A 16,481-nucleotide genomic window follows, 5' to 3' on the forward strand; every position below is an offset into this window, starting at 1 on the left:
TTATTTTGTATTATTAATGTTGTCACTTTTCTTATTATTCCAGGCTGGGCATGTCTCCCTGCTCATGTGTCTCTTATGATCTCTCTATCTCTGACAATACTAATTGGCCTGGAAAGTCTGAGGTAAAGTGATTATCCTGTAGTAGCTGCGCAGCGCCCTCTAGCCGCCGCAGCCACCTGTCATTATCCCCGAACAGCATGCCGGGTATGGTAGTTCGCAGGCTCAGTCCTCCAAAGGCGGAGACACGAAGCGGCGTCTGCCAGAAGACTACACCTCCCAGCATGCCTCCCGCTCCCAAGCTGCGCTATAGCTGTCCCACTACCATTTATCAGCTGGGTGCTGAAGCTGGGGAGGAGGAGAGCGCAGCACAGGGCGCATCTGCCTTTTATCTCCTCCGCTGTCAGCTCCGCACACCGCACTGCTTGCATGGAGAAGCCGGGGGCCCCTTCATAGCCGCCAAGTGTCACCGCTGCCCTGGATGCGTAACAGGTAAAGGGGATCTTCAGATTACCTGGATGGAAGCCGGAGCCTGGCGGACTACAGCATGAGTGCGGGTGAGTCTTCTGATCGCTGCCATCGCTGTGCATTCTATAGCATTCTCCTATTTCCTCCATAACAGCATTCTTACATTCATTTATTGTCTTATTTTATAATGTGCCCCCTCCCCCTCCCCTACAATGGTTATTGGAAGGGTAATGCAGCATGGTGGGGTGGAGGTGTCAGTCATAGAGCTGGGAGGATGGCAGATCCTGGGTGCACTCTCCATCCACTCCATGCAGATGGATCCCATCTTCCAGCATACAGGCTATTTATATACATGGGGGGTGGGGTGGGGGAGCTGTGTACACTATACACACAATTATATCCTATATACTGTACGTGTATATATGAGGGACGGGTGGATGGGGAGGCCTGGATGGTTACTGGCCATGCTACATGATTCTGCCAGGAACTATCACTTCCTCTCTATCATCCTGAAGATAAGGTGGCACTCTTGGGGCTTGAATGGTGAACTGATAAAGTTTATTTCAACATTTCGAGGAGACACAAGCTCCCCCTGGCACAAGCTCCCCTACTTTGATACTTGGCACACACACCTCTTCCTCAGGATCTAGCACAAGCTCTTCTTCCTCAGGACCTGGTACAAGCTCTTCTTCCTCAGGACCTGGCACAAGCTCATCTTATTCAGGACCTGGCACAAGATCGCCTTCCTCAGGACCTGGCAAACATTTGTCTTCTTTAGGACCTGGCAAACACACCTCTTCCCCAGGACCTGGCACAAGCTCACCCTCCTCAGGACCTGGCAAACGTTTGTCTTCTTTAGGACCTTGCAAACACACCTCTTCCCCAGGACCTGGCACAAGCTCACCCTCCTCAGGACCTGGCAAACGTTTGTCTTCTTTAGGACCTTGCAAACACACCTCTTCCCCAGGACCTGGCACAAGCTCACCCTCCTCAGGACCTGGCAAACGTTTGTCTTCTTTAGGACCTGGCAAACACACCTCTTCCCCAGGACCTGGCACAAGCTCACCCTCCTCAGGACCTGGCAAACGTTTGTCTTCTTTAGGACCTGGTAAACACACTTCTTCCCCAGGACCTGGCACAAGCTCACCCTCCTCAGGACCTGGCAAACGTTTGTCTTCTTTAGGACCTGGCAAACACACCTCTTCCCCAGGACCTGGCACAAGCTCACCCCCCTCAGGACCTGGCAAACGTTTGTCTTCTTTAGGACCTTGCAAACACACCTCTTCCCCAGGACCTGGCACAAGCTCACCCTCCTCAGGACCTGGCAAACACACCTCTTCCCCAGGACCTGGCACAAGCTCACCCTCCTCAGGACCTGGCAAATGTTTGTCTTCTTTAGGACCTGGTAAACACACTTCTTCCCCAGGACATGGCACAAGCTCTTCTTCCTCAGGTCCTGACACAAACTCATCTTATTCAGGACCTGGTACAAGCACCCCTTCTTTGGGACGTGGCACATACACCTCTACCCCAGGGCCTGGCATTAACTCTTCTTCCTCAGGACCTGGCATTATCTCTTCTTCCTCAGGACCTAGCATAAGCTCTTTTTCCTCAGGACCTGGCATAAGCTCTTCTTATTCAGGACCTGGCAAACATTTGTCTTCTTAAGGACATGGCAAACACACCTCTTCCCCAGGACCTGGCAGAAGCTCATCTTTCTCAGGTCCTGGCACAAGTTTGTCTTCCTCAGGATCTGGCACGTGTTTTTCTTCCTCAGGACATGGCACAAAGCCACCTTCCTCAGGACCTGGCACAAGTTTGTCTTCTTTAGGACCTGACAAAAGCTCCCCTTCTTTGGTACCTGGCACACACACCTCTGCCCCAGAACCTGGCTTAAGCTCTTCGTTCACAGGTCCTGGTACATATTTGTCTTCCTCAGGACCTGGCACAAGCTCTTGTTTCTGAGGACCTGGCATAAACTCATCTTCCTCAGGTCCTTGCACAAGCTTGCCTTCCTCAGGACCTGACACAAGCTCTTCTTTCTCAAGGCCTGACACAAGCTCTTCTACCTCAGGTCCTTGCACAAACTTGTCTTAATCAGGACCTGAGACAAGCTTCTCTTCCACAGGACCTAGCACAAGCTTTTCTTTATCAGGATCTGGAACTAGCTCTTCTTCCTCAGGATCTGACACAAGCTCGTCTTCAAAACCTGGCACAAGCTTGTCTCTTCAGAACCTGGCATAAGCTTGTCTTCCTTAGGACCTGGCACAAGCTCATCTTCCTCAGGTCTTGGCACAAGGTCATCTTAATCAGAACCTGTTTTTTGCTTGCCTTCCTCAGAGACACAAGCTAGCCTTTCACAGAACATGGTAAAAGCTCATCTTCCTCAGCACCTGGTACAAGCGTGTCTTCCTCAGGACCTGCTACAAGCTTGTCTTCCTCAGGACCTGATACAAGCTCACCTTCCTCAGAACATGGTAAAAGCTCATCTTCCTCAGGACCTGCTACAAGCTTGTCTTCCTCAGGACCTGGTACAAGCTCACCTTCCTCAGAACATGGTAAAAGCTCATCTTCCTCAGGACCTGCTACAAGCTCGTCTTCCTCAGGACCTGGTACAAGCTCACCTTCCTCAGAACATGGTACAAGCTCATCTTCCTCAGCACCTGGTACAAGCCTGTCTTCCTCAGGACCTGCTACAAGCTTGTCTTCCTCAGGACCTGGTACAAGCTCACCTTCCTCAGAACATGGTAAAAGCTCATCTTCCTCAGGACTTGGCCCAAGTTTGTCTTTCTCAGGATCTGGCACAGGATCGTCTTCCCATGACTTGGCACAAGCTTGTCTTTCTCAGAACCTGGCACAAGCTCGTCTTCCATAGGACCTGGTACAAGCTCGTCTTCCTCCGAACCTGCCACAAGCTTGTCTTTCTCAAGACCTGCCACCAGCTAGTCTTCATCAGGTCTTGGCAAAAGCTCATCATAGCAGGACCTGGCATAAGCTTGTCTTTCTCATAACCTGGCACATGCTCGTCTTCCATAGGACCTGGTAAAAGCTTGTTTTCCTCCACACCTGCCACAAGCTTGTCTTTCTTAGGACCTGCCACCAGCTAGTCTTCATCAGGTCTTGGCAAAAGCTCATCATAACAGGACCTGGCATAAGCTTGTCTTCCTTAGAACCTAGGGAAGAAGAGCTTATGTCTTATTGAAATGTCAGAGCAAACTTTATCACTGAATGTTCACCTTTCAAGTCCCATGAGTGCCTCCTTATCTTTTGGTTTATACATATCTTATGATTTGCTGAGCACCTGGGCCCATTTTCCTCTCTGATATGTGTGCAGTGGCAACCACTGGGGGAACCCTTGAAATAATGTTCAGGTCCCCAAAATCCTACTCCATATATATTCGTGTTCATTAGGAAGAATGTCCCTCTTATAGTGGTGGTAAGATTTTTACCCTTAACAGACAACTAAAAAAGATCATTGGGGTAATGCAGATGGATAAGCCAAGTGGCGTTGGCCCCAGAACTGTGCAGACACGATCGAATGGGAGGTCAATTAGCCACAGATCAAGGAATCCTTAGCAACCTCTGGAGGAACCCTGGTTGAAAATATCTGTATATACTGTATGTGTGTGTCACGCAGCGTGTGTATCTATCTATCTATCTATCTATCTATTAGGGTTGTCCCGATACCACTTTTTTAGGACTGAGTACAAGTACCGATACTTTTTTTTATGTACTCGCCGATACCGAATACCGATACTTTTTTTTAAATGTGTCCCCAAATGCAGCCATGTCCCCCCACATATGCAGCCATGTCCCCCCACATATGCAGCCATGTCCCCCCCACAAATGCAGCCATGTCCCCCCAGAAATGCAGCCATGTCCCCAAACATATGCAGCCATGTCCCCAAAAATATTGCAGCCATGTCCCCCATATAACCAGCCATGTCCCCCACATATCCAGCCATGTCCCCCCTTATCCAGCATTGTCCCCCGTATATCCAGCAATGTCCCCCGTATATCCAGCATTGTCCCCTGTATATCCAGCAATGTCCCCAGTATATCCAGCAATGTCCTCTGTACCTGTTATGATGCCGCCGCTGCCACGTTAATCACCACGGTGCGGGGAACATTTCAGACAGCTTTAGTTTGAACAGCTGTTTTCCCCGCCGCGCTCTGTATAGAGACACTCCCCCTTGCTCGCGATTGGACAGATCCGTCCAAACAGGAGTGTCTATGCGAGGCGGGGAAAACAGCTATTCAAACGAAAGCTGTCTGAAATGTTCCCCGCGCCGCGGTGATTAACGTGGTGGCGTCGGCGGCGGTGGTGGCGTCGGCGGCGGGCGGTGAGGGAAGTATTCTATTTTAGCATCGGCGGTATTAGCGGGAGTACGAGTACTCCCGCTAATACTCGGTATCGGTCCCGATACCGATACTGGTATCGGTATCGGGACAACCCTACTATCTATCTATCTATCTATCTATCTATCTATCTATCTATCTATCTATCTATCTATCTATCTATCTATCATCTATCTATCTATCTATCTATCTATCTATCTATCTATCATCTATCTATCTATCTATCTATCTATCTATCATCTATCTATCTATCTATCGAACCAGCTCAGTGATGGCTGAAAGTCCAGGTTTCTAGTTTACTTATACCTCCATCCATGCTTTGAGATGCTGCCAGTTTTATATATAATAAGTATATATATATGTGTATTGTTTGTATATATATGTAGTGCCAACTCAGTGGTGGCTGGAAATTCAGATTCTTAGCTTACTGTAACCCCGTCAGTGCTTCGAGATGCTGCCAGGAATGCATGGCCCACTTTAATCAGCGCCACCCATTGCAGAAGAGAGGAAAATCTAATTATCTGTCTGTGTCATGTCTTTTTTCCATTGCAAACCTCACGTAGCACATTTGTTTCCTACATATTCAGTAAGGCAATGCAAAGATCAGCAATGATGCAGCAACCCATAACCACGGATCAGATGTCAGTACTGTATATCAGTAATCAGTGATCCTAAATACTTGCCGATCGGCTGTTGGGAATTGCCGCAATCTTCAAACTTTGCCTTATTTAATGATCCCGCCTGTGTGCTCCAGCAAGCCTTGTTCATATATGTTAGTCTTATGAAGAATCCATGAATAGTCTATGAAAGTGATTCTAAGGAAAAGCGAAGGTTGTGCCTGTAACTGGAATCTGATTGGTTGTTGCAGGCACACCTCCGCTTTCCTTTTCCCTGCGTTTATAGAATACAGTCATCAGCTATGATATAATATCGTAGCCAGTTAGATGGAAATGAAGTGCTATATGTGAAATATTGGACAATGCGTTCTCCCATGGACGGAGGATGGCAGAAAACGCTTTTGTGTTTGTGAATCAGGTTCTTTGAATTTACAGACATATCAGGAAATGAAAGGGAGAAAACAGTTCAAAAGCACTGCGCTAAAAAGTTCAACATTTATTGAAGAAGTCGTTGTGGTTTAGCGCCATTGCATCCCGAAATGTTTTGTCTTGGATGACGACTAGTCTATCTAACATCAGAGAGTCTTCATTGCTATTGCAGAGAAGATTGATACAAGTAACAGGAAATGTATAGGTTGAGCCTTGCATCCCTTTACACGTAAAAGCAAATAGACTGTGCACTTTACAATGTGCAGTTTCTGCAGAGCTTAGTAAATGAGCAGAAGCTCTGCTGACTTCTATCATCCAATCATGTGCAAGCAAAAATGCTATTTCTCTTGCAGATGATTGGATATTGGGGTAGATTCAGGTAGCTACGCTATAATTTTACGGCGGCGCAGCGTAGTGTATTTACGCTACGCCTCCGCAACTTACAGGAGCAAGTGCAGTATTCACAAAGCACTTGCTCCGTAAGTCGCGGCGGCGTAGCGTAAATGGGGCCAGGGTAAGCACGCGGAATTCAAATGGGGAAGGGGGGGCGTGTTTTATGGTAATATGTGATGACCTGACGTGATTTACGAACGGCGCATGCGCCGTCCGTGTACATATCCCAGTGTGCATTGCTTCCAAGTACGGCGTAACGACGTATTGGTTTCGACGTGAACGTAAATTACGTCCAGCCCTATTCGCGAACGACTTGCGCAAACAACGTAAATAATTCAAATTTCGAAGCAGGAACAACGTCCATACTTAACATTGGCTATACCTCCTAATAGCAGGAGCAGTCTTACGCAGAAAAAGCCTTTACGCAAACGACGTAAAAAACGAACGCCGGGCGCACGTACGTTTGTGAATCAGCGTATCTAGGAAATTAGCATATTCTACGCCGACAACAACGGAAGCGTCCCTAGCGGCCAAAGTTATATTGCACACAATTCTACGCCGCCGCAATCAAGTTACGTTGGTGGAGGAAGCCTATTTTTTCAGCGTAACTGCCTTTGAGAATCGGCGTAACGCTACGCGGGCGCGGAATTCAAATTACGGCGGCGTATCTGGAGATACGCCGCCGCAAAAGGTATGTGAATCTACTCCATTCTTTGCAAAGTGAAGCTTTACTTCATTTACTAAGCTCTGGAGTAGAGCTGCACGATTCTGACCAAAATGAGAATCACAATTCTTTGCTTAGAATAAAGATCACGATTCTCGCGGCGTAAAATCTTTCACATTATACAAAAAACATTTGGGCTAACTTTACTGGTTATTTTTTTTATTTTTTTATTTATTAAAGTAATTTTTCCCCCAAAAATTGCATTTGAAAGACTGCTGCGCAAATACAGTGTTGCAAAATATTGCAACAACCACCATTTTTTTCTCTAGGGTCTCTACTAAAAAAAAAATAATAATGTTTGGGGGTTCTAAGTATTTTTCTAGCAAAAAAAAAATGATTCAAGTGAAAACAACAAATGTCAAGAAAAAGGTTGAGGCCTCGTACACACGACCGAGTTTCTCGGCAAAAACCAGCAAGAAACTTGCTGGGAGATATGTTTTTGCTGAGGAAACCGGTCGTGTGTACATTTTCGTCGAGGAAACTGTCGAGTAACTAGACGAGCCAAAAAGAGAGCAAGTTCTCTATTTCCTCGACGGGAATGGAGAAACTTGCCTTGTCGAGTTCCTCGACAGCCTAACAAGGAACTAGACGAAGAAAACGATGTGTTTCGCCCGTCAAGTTTCTCGGTCGTGTGTACGAGGCTTCATTGTTTCAATGGTTAAACTTTCCTCATTTACACACAGAAGTCTATTCCTTTGATGTAAAAGAGAAATGGTTACAATGTTTAGACTTAAGGTTCCAATGATAAAGAATGTTGAAAAACTTTGTAGACTGCCCAGACTTTTGAAGTCTGAGGCCCCGTACACACGATAGAATCCATCCGCTGAAAAATCTCAGCGGATCGGTTTCAGCGGATAGATTCTATGGTGTGTACAATCCAGCGGATCTGTTTCCGCGGATTTTTATCCCCTGGGATGGATTTCAAGCGGATAAAAATTTGAAGACATGCTTTCAACTCTATCCGCTTGAATCCATCCCAACGGATTGATCCGCTGGTCTGTACAGACTCACCGGATCAATCCGTCCGAAGGGATCCCCCGCATGCGTCGTAATGATTCGACGCATGCGTGGAATTCCTTATATGACAGCGTCGCGCTTGTCGCCGCGTCATCATCGCGGCGACATCGCGAGGGGATTTCGGCGTGGATTTCGATCCTATGGTGAGTACACTCCATCGGATCCAAATCCGCTGAAATCCTCGAGAGGATTTATCCACGGAAACGGTCCGCTGGACCGTATCCGCGGATAAATCCTCTCGTGTGTACTAGGCCTGAGAGTAGAGATAATTCTCTACATACAAAAGATCGAGAAATACTTTGTCAAGGGTTCCCCCTCCAGGAGCATACCAGGCCCTTGGGTCTGGTATGGATTTAAAGGGGAACCACTACGCCAAAAAAACAGCGTGGGGGTCCCCCCAAAATCCATACCAAACCCTTATCCGAGCATGCAGCCCGGACTGGTCATGAAAGGGGGTGGGGGCGAGCAAGCGCCCCCTTTCTGAACCGTACCAGGCTGCATGCCCTCAACATGGGTTGGTGCTTTGGGGCAGGGCTCCTCCGCTATCTTCTTACAGCTCTTTTACTAGCAGTGGCCCAGTCTTCCCCCGTCTTCTTCCCTCTTCTCTTGTCCCGATGTTGACATGACGCTCTCACCCCCTGTAATGCCGTGTGAGCGGTGCGCAATGATTTATATAGGCATGGGGCGTGGTCACCCGATGATGTCACCCGGTGACCCCTCATCTTATGATGTCACAGTCCCATCATGCCCCGGGACTGTGACGTCATAAGAGGCGGGGTCACCGGGTGCAGCTGTGCATGGAATCCAATCAGCTTCCAGATTTTATTGTCAAAGCCTAATTGAAGAAGCTGAAGTTAGAAGCTGATTGGCTGCCATGCACAGCTGCACCAGATTTTTCATGGTCCAGTTTTAGTAAATCTCCCCCAAAGTCATCTCTTCACCAACCTAAGCAATCTATTCAATTAGTATGAAAGGCAAACTCTTGCACTACATAGTTGATGGTAAATCTAAAGGATATTGTATGACTGTCAGCCTTAGAAAGCAACAGAGGTTCTAAGGTGACAGACCACTTATAAAATGTAATCCATGCGTTTTATAGAAACTTTGGATTCCAAAGAAAAAGTGGTCATATTTACAGGGATAAACCAATATGGAGAACTTTTTATTATCAATTACAGGCGTGTTCGGTGTTTGATTTTTTTCATTTAGTATTTGTTCAAGAATGCTTGCCTGCTATGTTATTGGAAAGGGAAAATATGACTTACAGGATCCATTCCATTCATTGCTGCTGGACCCCTTCCAACCGCTGTAGCCTGGCTGTCGATGAGGGCTGATCTTAGTAGTAGTTAAAAAAACGAACTAATGTTAAAAAATAATAAAAAATTCTAACTCTTAGCAACTGAATCAGAATGCATCGTGTGGCTGGGTTCACACTAAAAAACGGATGTGGCTGACAGCATGGGTCTGCTGAGTCCCTGTTGTCCGTTTCAGGGGCGAATCAGGCCCACATTTTTGCTTGAATTCGGACCTGAAATGGAGCCAACGACGCACAGGACCCTTGTGCAATTCGCTCTGCAGCCCCCCCGGAGGTGTGTGGACCAACTCCATTGAGAGCCGGTCACAATCTCCTGTCATGTGAATTGGATGCGAGGAAACCCACGTCTATTTCGCATAAGTGTGAACCCAGTCTTAGGCCCCTTGCACAGGGGACAGTTTGACTGCAGTGCCTCCCTCCCGGTGCTTTGGTGTGCCCAGGAGGGACAGGTGCAGCATCTAACCCTCTTGCAGGCAGGCTGTCAAGGTCTATGGCAGGCTGCATCTGGAGGAGGCTGAACGCTGTAATGAGTGGTACCAGCATTATAGGGCCCTGTCCTTTCCAGAACGCAGCACTTCACACTGCAACTAAATGACCAAATAAAAAATGGGCCTTTAAGCTGAACTCTGGGCAAATTAAAAAAACTTCCCCTATAGTGGCGCTGCCTCCCCCCTCCACTGCAAGACTAAATGGGTATTTAGTTTCAGTGGACAGGAAAAAGCACGTTTATTTACCTTAACCCTGCTCCCGCAGTAGGGTTGCCACCTTTTCTTCAAACCAAACCCGAACACTTTACTAGTGCACTGCAATTTTTTTTAGTTTTTTTAGAATACATTGTAAAAGACCTTGGACACTTTCCTGTGGCGGCAGGATGGACAGAGGGACAGAGGGGCAGTGGGGTGGACACAGAGACAGCAGGATGGACTGGGGGGGCTGCGGGTGAATTGGGGCCTAGCAGGATAGATTGGGGGCAGCGGGGTGAACTGAGGTGCAGCAGGATGGACTGGGGGGCAGCGGGGTAAACTGGGGATCAGTGGAGTGGACTGGGGGCAGCAGGGTGGACTGCGGGGTAGCGTAGTGGACTGGGAGTATCAGAATGGACTGGGGGGCAGCGGAGTGGACTGGGGATCAGTGGAGTGGACTGGGGATCAGTGGAGTGGACTGGGGGCAGCAGAGTGGACTGCGGGTCAGCGGAGAGGACTGGGAGTATCATAATGGACTGGGGGGCAGCGGAATAGACTGGGGGACAGTGGAGTGGACTGGGGCAGCAGGGTGGACTGGGGGGTCAGCAGGGTGGACTGGGGGGCAGCGGAGTGGACTGGGAGTATCAGAGTGGACTGGGGGGCAGCGGAATGGACTGGGGTACAGTGGAGTGGACTGGGGCAGCAGGGAGGACTGGTGGGCAGCGGAATGGACTGGGGTACAGTGGAGTGGACTGGGGCAGCAGGGAGGACTGGGGGGCAGCGGATTGGACTGGGAGTATCAGAATGGACTGGGGGTCAGTGGAGTGGACTGGGGGTGGCCTGGGGGGCAGGGGAGTGGACTGGGGGTATCAGGATGGACTGGGGGCAGCTGAGTAGACTGGGGGTCAGTGGAGTGGATTGGGGGTATCAGAATGGACTGAGGGGCAGCAGAGTGGACTGGGGATCAGTGGAGTGGACTGGGGGCAGCAGGGTTGACTGCGGGGCAGCGGAGAGGACTGGGAGTATCAGAATGGACTGGGGGGCAGCGGAGTGGAGTGGACTGGGGGACAGTGGAGTGGACTGGGGCAGCAGGGTGTACTGGGGCAGCAGGGTGGGCTGGGGGGCAGCGGAGTGGACTGGGGGCAGCAGGGTGGCCTGGGGGGCAGGGGAGTGGACTGGGGGTATCAGGATGGACTGGGGGGCAAGGAAGTGGACTGGGGGTATCAGGATGGACTGGGGGCAGCTGGGTAGACTGGGGGTCAGTGGAGTGGATTGGGGGCAGCAGGGTGGACTGGGAATCAGTGGAATGGACTGCGGAGTATCAGAATGGACTGGGGGGCAGCTGGGTGGACTGGGGCAGTGAAGTGGACTGGGGGGCCAGTGGGGTGAACTGGGGTGCAGCAGGATGGACTGGGGGGCAGTGGGGTGGACTGGGAGGGCTGTGGGGTGGACTGGCTCACCATGATCCCCGGGACTGTCTTTCGATGTCCAGAGCAGAGCCAAGGATTCTGCTCTGGTTCTGATGAGGTCAGGATCCTAGATCGGTGGAGCATCGAGGTGCAGATGCTGCAGGGAGCCGTCTAGTAGCGGGGAGGAGTGGAGGATCAGGTAAGTATATCTCCTTTTTTTTGTTCCCCTAGGCATTAATGAGCAATTAACCCTTGCAGCGGGGGCACAGCCTTACTGCAAGGGATAATATTTGATTTGCCCGGAGTTGGGTTTTAAATATTAGTGGCCTGAGTTTTATGCGGAACGTACTTTGGGACACTAATCCAGAACAAGTATTTGGCTTAACTTCACTGCATACTTGTTCCAGGGGGGGATTCAGAATAAAGTGCAACTGGGGGAGTAACATGACAGCCAGGCGAGTAGCATTTTCAGTAGAAGGCCTCCCAACAGCAGACCAATTACTTATTTCATGACAGGTTTCCTTGCATGGTTTGCATTCCGTTGATCATTGAATCGCAGTGTAAATTGCCATCCATCCTACTGAACAGGTGGCTGACTTTACTAGTTCTGGTTTTACGTGCGTTGGGAGAACGTCGGTAAGATTAACACGCAGGGCAGCAATGTAAAGCTATATTTAGCATTATGATGTATGGTTTGTATTAGAGAAATGTGATAGAGTTTCACACATAGTCACCAAGCGACCACTCCTGCTCACTGTACATTAATTAGACCATTAGCGAGAAATACCCGGCATGGCGTCATCTGCATACAAGGACGAGGCAGGCCCGGCACATCGCAGCACGATGGGACCAATAATTAAATGAACATTTTATTCATTACCGCCAAGCCAGGACACATGAAGATTGTTGTCCTATCTCCTAATGGAAGGCACACTGCAGCCAATTATCTGCAAGCAAAGGAAGTTCTTCAGACTGCGATCGCAAAGAGAGATGAACTGTTGTCACTCGTCTAGAGATTTGTCCTAATTCCGCCAACTGGATTTCTGTTCATAGGGCCATACACCAGGGTTTGACAAATTTCCTTGGAATCTAGGAGCCAGCTAAAAAAGTTAGGAGCCAGAAAACGCACCCCGTCCCGACGAGCTTGCGCGCAGAAGCGAATACATACGTGAGCAGCGCCCGCATATGTAAACGTCGTTCAAACCACACATGTGAGGTATCGCCGCGATTGGTAGAGCGAGAGCAATAATTCTAGCTCTAGACATCCTCTGTAACTCAAAACATGCAACCTGTAGATTTTTTTAAATGTCGCCTATGAAGATTTTAAAGGGTAAAAGTTTGTCGCCATTCCACGAGCGGACGCAATTTTGAAGCGTGACATGTTGGGTATGAATTTACTCGGCGTAACATTATCTTTCATAATATTAAAAAAAATGGGGATAACTTTACTGTTGTCTTATTTTTTAATTAAAAAAAGTGTAATTTTTTCCCAAAAAAGTGCGCTTGTAAGACCGCTGCGCAAATACGGCGTGACAGAAAGTATTGCAACGATCGCCATTTTATTCTCTAGGGTGTTAGGATAAAAAATATATATAATGTTTGGGGGTTCTAATTAGAGGGAAGAAGATGGCAGTGAAAATAGTGAAAAATGACATTAGAATTGCTGTTTAACTTGTAATGCTTAACTTGTAATACCAACGGCCACCACCAGATGGCGCCAGCTTACACAAGGAAGAGCTGGGGACTTAAAAAAAAAATAAAACTATTTTTTTTTGCCCACCTTCCAAGCCAAGTCGCCAGGATGCTATTTCTAGTCGCCATGGCGACCTGGCGACCGGGATTTATCGAGCCCTGCCATACACCACGAGGATGGGTTTGGTGCTGTTGGGCAAAAAGCTAATGTGACCCAAAGACATTGAGGTGGATTTCCTAAAAGCAAATAGACTGTGCACTTTGCAAGGGCAGTTGCTATAGACAGGGCTGCTGTTAGAAATCATGTGGCCCCGTACAGCTTACCTGGCAGGCTCCTCCCTCAAATATATATATAAAAAAACATTTTCACAATAAATATACTAAAATCATTCCTAGCAGACACACAGATAACAGAGAAGCTGTGTGAATTAGCCCTTTTTTAAATAGTTTTCAACATTTTTTAACGAAAACATTTTATAACCCTCCCCGAGGCCCCGTTTTACTTACCTCACCGTTCGAAAGTCCCGGGCGCGTGCTTGTCATCTTGTTCGGTTCCCAGCCTGGCCGTTGATTGGCTAGGCTGGGCGGATTGATAGCAGCGCAGCCATTGGCTGGCGCTGCTGTCAATCACAGCGGATGACGCTGCGTTCTTTTGACGGTATTTGATCACCTGTGGGGTTTTTATTTTTTGCGCTATAAACAAAAATAGAGCGACAATTTTGAACATTTTTTTATATTTTTTACTTTTTGCTATAATAAATATCCCCAAAAAATATATAAAAAACATTTTTTTTCCTCCGTTTAGGCCGATACGAATTCTTCTACATATTTTTGGTAAAAAAAATTGCAATAAGCGTTTATTGATTGGTTTGCGCTAAAGTTAAAGCGTCTACAAAATAGGGGATAGTTTTATGGAATTTTTATTAATATATTTTTTTTGACTACTAATGGCACTGATCAGCGATTTTTATCATGACTGCGACATTATGGCGGACACATCAGACACTTTTGACACATTTTTGGGACCATTGTCATTGATACAGCGATCAGTGCTATAAAAATGCACTGATTACTGTGAAAATGACACTGGTAGTGAAGGGGTTAACCTCTAGGGGGCGCTGTAGGGGTTAAGTGTGCCCTAAGGGAGTGATTCTTACTGTAGGGGGGCGTGGCTGGGCGCGTGACATCACTGATCGTCATTCGCTATGACAGGGAACAGACGATTACTGACAAGCCACTAGGAAGAACGGGGAAAGGTTTGTTTACACTTGCCTCTCCCCGTTCTTCAGCTCTGTGACCTGATCGTGGGACACCGGCAGCGATCGGGGTCCGTGGGACCCGCGGGCGCAGTCACGGAGCTTCGGACCAGGTCACGAGTGGGCTGCGGCTGGGTTTTTAAAGGGGACGTAGATACAGGCCCTTGTGCCCAGCCTTGCCATTCTGCCGACGTATATCGGTGTGCGGCGGTACTCAAGTGGTTAAAAAAGGCCTGGAGATACTTTCCTAAATGTACATAAAATAACTGGATACTAATATTTATTGGTAAAGTTGATCCAGGGAAAATCCTATTGCCTCTCGGGGGATCAGGAAGGAATTTTTAGCTCTGCTGGAGCAAATTGGATCATTCTCTGCTGATTTTTTTTTTTCCTTTTTTTGACTTCCTCTGGATCAACTGTGGGTATGGGATTGTGTATATAGGATTGTATAATTGTATTTTACCCTTTTATTGGTTGAACTGGATGGACTTGTGTCTTTTTTCAACCAGACAAACTATGTAACTACCGTATTTATCGGGGTATAGCGCACTCCCGCGTATAGCGCGCACCCCTAAAGTTGCCCCAATTCCTGTGGAAAAAAGATTTTTTGTACTTACAGTTTTGGTGTCTTGCGCGGCGTCCATCGTCCATCGGCGGCCTCGTCGGGTCGGGCGTCCGTCTGCGGCTTCGGGTATCCTCTTCGTCGGGTCCGGCGTCCTTCTGCGGCGTCCTCGCGTCCTCCCGCTCGTTTCCCGCGCCGAGTTTGAATACTGCGCCGACATATACCGAGCGCAGTACACTCGTCTATCGTCGGGCAGGCTCTGCAACTCTCGCGCTGACGTCCTGTACGTCCAGGACGTCAGCGCGAGAGGAGCCGAGACTGGCCGACGATACACGAGTGTACTGCGCTCTGTATATGCCGGCGCAGTATTCAAACTCGGCACGGGAAAGCGGGTATCGGCGTATACTGCGCACCCACGATTTTGCCCTGATTTTCAGGGCAAAAAAGTGCGCGGTATACGCCGATAAATACGGTATATAAAAATGTAATCATGCATGGGGTGGGTCAATGTTTGATGCCACCTACGTTTTCTCAGCTCTAGATTTACAGAACACCATGAAAGGATCGTCATGACATAATCATTTGCTCACAATACAACATTTTTCATTGTACGTCTTTATTTCTGTAGAGAGCAGAGGAAGTGATGATTTCATGCGGTCTTCAGACGGTTTGGCACCATGAGCTTCACCTGATTGGGAGTCGTACTAATGAGCTGTCTGAGTGCTGCTCTGTATTCTCTGAGAGCTCAGTAATAGAACGATGGAAAGGCTCTTCTACTTTTATGTTTTTGAAGAAGTTTAGCTTAAAGCAGAATCATTCGATAAAGTACAGTTAATGGAACATGACAGGAGCGTCGATTCTTGATTCACATCTGCTCAAGGAGGGGAAGTACAAATTGATCCGTGCAACAAATATATATCGCTTCACGTACATTTGAGATATTTTTGGTGACTATGGCCTTGTTCATACCAAAACATATGTTAAAACACACATCGTGGCATATGTTGTAGCAACCATTGCAATAATGCATGCCAATGTACTATAGCAGTGGTCTCCAAATTGCGGCCCGAGGGCCGGATGCGGCCCTTTGCTTGCCTTTATCCGGCCCTTGGGGCACTGTCACTCCCACTGATACGAGACACTATTCTGCCATCTGACACCGACAATGGAGCACCATTTCTCCCACTGAGGCCTCGTACACACACGACCGTTTTCCTCGACAAAATCCATCAAGAAAGTTGGTGGCAGAGCTTTTTTGCCGAGGAAACCGGTCTTGTGTATGTTTTTCATCGAGGAAACTGTTGAGGAACTTGACGAGAAAAAAAGAGAACAAGTTCTCTTTTTCCTCGACGGGAGTCTCAATTTCCTCGTCGTGTTCCTCGTCGGGCTGGTTTTCGACAAGAAACACGTTCGTGTGTATGCTAAGAAACCCGCGCATGCTCAGAATAAAGTATGAGACGGGAGCACACCTTCGGTAAAAGTAGCGTTCGTAATGGAGATAGCACATTCGTCACGCTGTAACAGACTGAAAAGTGCAAATCGTCTCTTACCAAACTTTTA

At 48.0% G+C, this 16,481-nt stretch overlaps 1 protein-coding gene across 2 annotated transcripts in view; it reads left to right on the forward strand.

The window, feature by feature from the left end:
- The first annotated feature begins 324 nt into the window (after positions 1-324).
- ABLIM2 (actin binding LIM protein family member 2) overlaps positions 325-16,481 on the forward strand; it is a 278,087-nt gene continuing 261,930 nt past the window's right edge. For both annotated transcript variants that reach the window (XM_040335371.1, XM_040335372.1), the window contains exon 1: positions 325-554. In XM_040335371.1, the coding sequence (XP_040191305.1) occupies positions 545-554 (10 nt within the window). In that variant the 5' untranslated portion in view covers positions 325-544. The remainder of the gene's footprint in view (positions 555-16,481) is intronic.

Source organism: Rana temporaria, chromosome 1 (genome assembly GCF_905171775.1).
Source record: "Rana temporaria chromosome 1, aRanTem1.1, whole genome shotgun sequence".
NCBI classification, from domain to species: Eukaryota; Metazoa; Chordata; class Amphibia; order Anura; family Ranidae; genus Rana; species Rana temporaria.